General features: G+C 38.8%; 1 protein-coding gene across 1 annotated transcript; it reads right to left on the bottom strand.

Annotated features, from left to right (window-relative positions):
- Positions 1-1572: 1572 nt before the first annotated feature.
- LOC110454286 (headcase protein-like) lies at positions 1573-4741 on the bottom strand. Its single transcript, XM_021503714.1, has one exon. The coding sequence runs from the start codon at positions 4592-4594 to the stop codon at positions 2939-2941; it is 1656 nt and encodes a 551-aa protein (XP_021359389.1). The 5' UTR covers positions 4595-4741; the 3' UTR covers positions 1573-2938.
- Between the last annotated feature and the right edge of the window lie 1890 nt (positions 4742-6631).

Raw genomic sequence — 6631 nt, 5'->3', positions numbered from 1 at the left:
GGGACCTAAGAATCGTACAATATTATGTTTCGATCTCTCCTGGTGTGTAAGGTATATTATTAGACATAATAGGAGTTAAGATCAACACATAGCAGACAAAATGTCTTTACCGAGTGTAAGCCCCTCAAACGTCCAATATCAAGAGGTCGAAACTTTCTACAACATTGATCCTAAGGCCCCTGTGATTATTATGGCCATGATGACGCTTGTATTGGCTTTAGATTCTTTAACAGCTACTATTATAATACCTTAAATAGGTAAAAATTGCACCGAAAGGCAATTTGGCAGCTTTTCCCTGTTAAAACTTTTCCTTGTTAAAATGAAACCCTATCTATGCAGTAAAGTTCTCATTTAGCGAGCCATAAGGTTTCCTAAACTCATCTAGCATATTAGGCACCTAAACTCATCTAACATATTAGGCAATACAACATGGAAACCAATACAAGGATATTGATTCTAATTTGTTGCTTTGACATCGTTATCCTGGACTAAACCGTGACGTTTTCCCCAACAATCATCTTGTATGACGTCACAACTTCTCCTAATTAACGATAACCGAAAATATTAAAACTACACTCGTAAAAATATGCCCAAATTATGCATCAAAAATGCATTTTGAACTTCACGCTGATCAATTTGGAAGCCAGTAGTAACACTTATTAAAACGAGGAAACACATTTTTAACCTCAAATAGTGTGTAACGTTATCCGTTTCTCTGTCGAGGACTTGCTGGAGCTAAGAGTACAAGAAATGCGGCATTGATCGAGTAAATATAGTTCTAGCCTACACAGCGAGATACAATGATCCACCCTTTTTTTATTTACATTCCTTTGATATAACGCCCCATGTATTACTGCAGACTCAGAAAAGTACCAACACAATGAGTTAAAAATACATCTGTCCTAGTTACATAGAGAAACTCGGTTAATGTTTCCTGACATAAGGTCAAGGTCGAGTAACCTCGTATAAACAGGCTCTGATAAACACGAGCCTCGCGGCCGCGGCACTTAAATTACCACCCTATAACTTTCAATTGATCTAATGTGGTATGCTGTCATTTTGCCAAAATTTTAACAAATATTGAATTTGAATAGAATTCTCATGATAAATAGAAATACTTGTGTATTATGGCTTGCTCTGGCGGACTAAAATATGACTGTTGAACAACAGTGTTTAAATCGGGAATACATGGTTGATCCGCACAGTGCCGAGTAAACAACACACTCCGGGCCTTACAAGTTTAACCAATGTAGTAGTACTTAACGAATTTTACATGTTCTTTTAAATACGTTTTTCTCGCAGTGTATTTTCCAAAATGATATGAATAAAATCGTACAGTTACATGATGCATCCATCAGAATACCGACTAAATCCCATGTTTCCATTCAAAATTAACGTATGCAATACATTCGAAAAAGGTTGACCGTCGTAGGCCACTCCCATAAATGCGAAATATATTCGGTCGTATGAAATAAATACATCCGAATATATGCGATTTGCTTCCTCCTGAAACTCCACACATGGTAAAACGATTTGCATACATGCATACGAAAATCATCTCCCAAAAACCAATTTCATTGTAAATACTTTTTATTTCAAAAAATAAACAGACGGGTAATGCCATTTTTCCTCAGTTTTTTTCAGTAGTTTTGTAACCGTTACGTCTTTCAGACATCGGCAAACAAGCGACCTAACAATTGACGACATATGAGTATATTATATATACAGCAAGTTATTATACTTCAAACAAACGCAATGCGTTGCCTTATTTGCCCTATAATCAAATACTGAATTTTTCTTCAAAGTGTCTAGCATGATTTACTGTAAGTGGACGACTAGGTAAACGCTAACTACAAAACAATCTTGTTTATTTCTACGATAGAACAAATATTTAGCAAATAATGAACGACATTTTTTTAACATTTTGTTTGCGTTTTTCGAAGCTTTAGACCGTGAATCATCTCTACCGATATGAATGTAAGCTATTAGTTACAAGAACGATCCTAGAACAAACAGCAAAACGATACGAGCCGCCAGACAACATATGCTATCTTTTTTTCCCTATGCACTAACTTCAATAGTCCGTCTTGGGGCTCCTGGGAGGGGAGAAGTGGTTATACGATTCCGATCCCTACAACTACAGAAATCATATTAAAAAAATTTACTTTATCACCAATTTACCAGTTTGATGTCATTGATGAAAATATCTGCATTTAATCGAAAGTATTGTACGTATTTAGCTTGTTACTAATCCGTAACTCTAGATCTCCAAAACAAAATGCTTTTAAAACAGCCTATTGGACCCTCGACAGCCTATACAGCCGACACTTAACACGTGTATACAAACTTGTGCACCAAATACGCCGTATTGTTAAAATAACATCCATATGAGTAGTGTCATCCAGGCACTTGGAAAGTGATGTTTACAAAGTTACATACAATTGCACCAACACGAATAACATATCCCACGCCAAAATTCCATCCATCCACGCGATGAAAATAGAAAATAAAGTTAATGATAAACGTAAAAAGATATTTAACGTATTTTGCATTTTAACACCAACTTTCAAACAAAATATTAAAATCCAAAATAACACCTCGGAAACAAAGAATGACTAAAATCCTCAAACCAATATTTTTTGGTGATGATTTTCAAACGATTAAGTCCGAAATGATGTGTCCAAAAATATCCCATCATAGCTGGTACACTAAATTTGCACCGCTTTTTATGTACGTTAAATCATGGTAAGTACACCGGTAGCACACACGCAAATGACGTCACGATGAAAATATACTGTGATGGTGAGGTTGTTGGTTGGAGTAATACAACAGTTTATATATTGCAAGAAAAGGTGAAACATACAAAAAGTTGCCATGTAAAAAGATGTGCAGTTCTCACAATGGTAGTAGTCTATTTGTGACTAAAGTTTACTAAGCATTAATTCCATATAGGTTGTTGTTGGACCGCATGGCGTGGCTTCACGGCGAAGGTCTCCTGCATGGGACGTATGAAATGGTAGTCGTGTGCTTTACAGTATGGACACGCTATCATTCGGCTGTACTCACTGTAGAACGCCAGGCCGTTATTTATGTCGACGACGGCGCGTCGGCAATGTTTGCACGTAAGTCGCTTCTGACAGCAAGGCATGGCGGCGAATATGTCGTAGGAATACATAGAGCCGAGCAGCAGCGTGCTTCCATCCCATTTTCTTTTGCACGCCGTGCAATGGACATTGCTTGCACCTTCGAGACAGTTAACGCATACGGCGTTGATAAACTGCAGTCGACCATCCGATATGACCTGGACGACGCCGTCGCCGTAGGCTTGGGGAGACAGGAAGAATGTACCGTCGATCATTGGATAACGATCAAACACTGGAAGGGTACACATGCACAGCACACAGTTCAGAGACGAAACCTTGTATGTGCTCAGATGGTTCAGCACAAAACTCCGCGTTTCGTCATTTCCAGGAGGCCCATCATCCTCCATTTTAATGTGGTACGGGTTCTGCTTGTGACGTGGAAGCATGTTGAACGCAGCCAGATCGTGACGACGACGGAAAATGTTGGAGAACGACGTCTGGGTGGAGTCGGTCGAGCACGTGTCGAACTTAGGTTTTGGGGCCCGTATCAGCACGTTACCGTTTCGAGGGGGCGATGGTGTCGGCGAGTTCGACCCCGTGGAGATGACGGAAGAACTACCAGTGCTCCCGAGACTGTCGGTCCTAGGACGGACGATGGCAGTGGTGTTGATGGGTCTACTGATGCTGTTAGCACTACCAGTGTTGTTGTTTTCACTTGTCTTTCCGTTTAGGATCGAGTTCTTATTGGGCGGATTCAATATTCCAGTGACGTTACGGTTGGCGTTATCAAGCTTGACGTCATCAGAGCTGCTAGTAGTTCGGTTTCGTATAGTATAGGCGTTGACAGTATTGCCTACTATACTTTGTCCATGGTTGTTACGGTTCCCGTTTTGACCAGCAACGTTTTGGTTTCCATGCTCGACTTGGTTTTGATTAACGTTATGGTTGACGTTATGTGACCCACTCTTTCCGCTGGTCACCACGGGCATTGGACGGTCATTTTTCTTTGTCTTTTTCTTGTGTTTTCGGGCGTTGTCATTCTTAGGGGGTGATATATAGTCCAAGTCTTTCCTCAGATGCCCACGCCCGCAACGACAGTCACATGCTTTGAATGCAAGATCATAGCCCTTTTTGGTCCACAAATTCTGCAATCGTTGCTTTTCGCTCCAGCTACGTGCTCTGCCACACGACTTCAGGTAGGCCAACACACCGTCTTCCCAATCATCAAAACATACTTTATGCATCCACGTACCTTCAGAACAAGCTTCATTGTTACACACCACCCTGACAGCGTCTCCAGCGTCCGAGGGGTCTATACTTTCCTCCGAACATAGACATCCAGAAGGCATACAACAGGCTACAACAGTATGCCGGTTATTCCTAACGTCGCGGTTAGCCGGCTGGTTGTCGTTATGGGGGCCTTCTACTAGACCTACCACGCTGGTTTCGTTATTGTTTGTCTCGTCTTTCACACTTGTCCGCTGACTCTTGTGATGTCTGTGGTGAGGCATGTTTGAAACAAACGTCCAATATTTCAGAAAATATCCACTGTTTTAAGCGTCAAAGTCTGTTCATTGCACAATCTCTGTTCAACAACACACGCGTCTTTACATCTGCCGGTAAATTTTTTCACTGAGTTCGTCGGCTTGTTTTGTTGATACAGAAAGCCGGCCTCTATCGAGCGATTTGATTGGTTGGTAATTCGGTCAGCCTATGAGCCATTGGATAGTAATGACAACATTGTGACCTTTGACCTCCACGATCGGTGATTGATATGTAGATTTGTAGCGTGTTTACAGTTTACGGAAATCAGGTCGAGGCCATTCATAGCGCTTAGGTGTATTTATATTTTACAAAACCGCATGTGTAGCAATATACTTGTTGACGAACGGGTAACGTATTTCTCGACAAGCTAACAGACTTGTCTCCTGGAGGACAGATATATCGTTATAGGACGTAAAACCTGATAATAATAATAATGAGCAGATTTATTCTTGAACTGAATGGGTTTGCTAAGGAGGGTACTGACTGAAGAAGGGTGAGATAGTCTGTTACAGCCTCATTTCTTTTAAATGAAATGGGTATTGACTTCGAGCATAGACATATTGTACAATTATAATACTGATTTCAACAATAAGTGAAAATCTTTGGAAATGATTTTTCAATCAATTTACTTGTATTGCTCAATTACATATTTAGGGAGAAAAACCCCAATAACAATGATGACCAGAGAATAATTTAAATTAAAGTGTAATTAAAATTCAGAACAGTTTGAGTACAGAAATAGGGTATATGTAAACAAGCTTAGAGCCGAACCATCATTATGTACAGAGAAGTTTTATTTTGAAATTTGAAGCAGGTTAAGTTGTTGTCAACAAACTTTGAATATTTACCTACATATTTTATTTTCAAACAGTGATGAGATGTACATTGAGTCAGTGGGCAGGGAATCAATGCTTGTCAGAAACGGGGCAATACAAAAACAAAGGCCGTCACTCTGAAGACGTATGATAAGAGATGGTTCCTCCCACTCCCGCGCGCTAAGAGCGATACATATCTTTTGCATAAATCGTTTCATAATTGTTGTAGAATTAATCAGATTTATATTTCATTCTTATTCATATTATAAGAAATGAAACTAACACGATATCGAAAACACTTAGAAGCTGTGTGAAACTGTTGAACACGTGTAAAAAAAATAAACGTAAGCTAGGATTGTCAAAAAAGAAAACAATAGCCCCATTGTCAGTCTAATATTTATCTTTAATAAACAGCTTACCACTCTTCTAGGGATGCAAACATTTTAAGCGGACTTCCAAAGCGAGATTTACCAACAAAAGAAATATGATCGGACAGTAATACGTGTTATTACTGATCTAATTTCTTCTCTTTTTTTTCGCAGTAAGAAGCTGTTGTTGGGAATCAAATTAGTTTTGATTTAAAAGAATAACAAAGAAAATATTGATATGAGTGTAGAGGGAATCTAAAGCCACACTAATCCGCTGGAATGAGTTTTGTGAGCAAATATAGCATAATAAGCTTTATTAAATCTGTCATGTGTTACAAGTTTGAAGGGATATTTATTGTAAATTGTATTCTATTTCTCTCGCTTTTCACAAGAACATACAGAAACAGGATACGGAAACAAGCTTAAAGCTGATGTTAATCCACTTTCTTCAAATAGAAATTACATTTTAAAGATGGACTGCATGTTGTAATTACGTTTTAGATCTAATTTTCTAGTAATAATTAATGACGGTGAGAGAGGGATATTTCACACAAGGTCTCCTTATTTTGTTCATTAACCTAATAGCGACGTGACGATTTTAAAATAACGTCACAATATTCATCACCATACTAGAACCATGAGATATAACCCCGAATATAGCGTAACGAGAACCGCACCGAAAACAATAGAAATGTCCTCGTGTATGTTTACAAAAAAAGGTCTTCAGACGATTAATTTGAATTGATTTAGTATATGTTCTATTTAAGTTAGGTGCCAACTGAGATTTAAAAAACAGATTTCGTTAAGTTTACAACCAAGC

Source organism: Mizuhopecten yessoensis, unplaced genomic scaffold (genome assembly GCF_002113885.1).
Source record: "Mizuhopecten yessoensis strain PY_sf001 unplaced genomic scaffold, ASM211388v2 scaffold7763, whole genome shotgun sequence".
NCBI classification, from domain to species: Eukaryota; Metazoa; Mollusca; class Bivalvia; order Pectinida; family Pectinidae; genus Mizuhopecten; species Mizuhopecten yessoensis.
Note: the sequence above shows the minus strand (reverse complement) of the source record. Positions and strands in the feature narration are given on the sequence as shown.

Bases quoted from the DNA above. Each gene is read 5' to 3' on its own strand.
- LOC110454286 (XM_021503714.1), bottom strand. From the start codon at position 4,594: ATGCCTCACCACAGACATCACAAGAGTCAGCGGACAAGTGTGAAAGAC.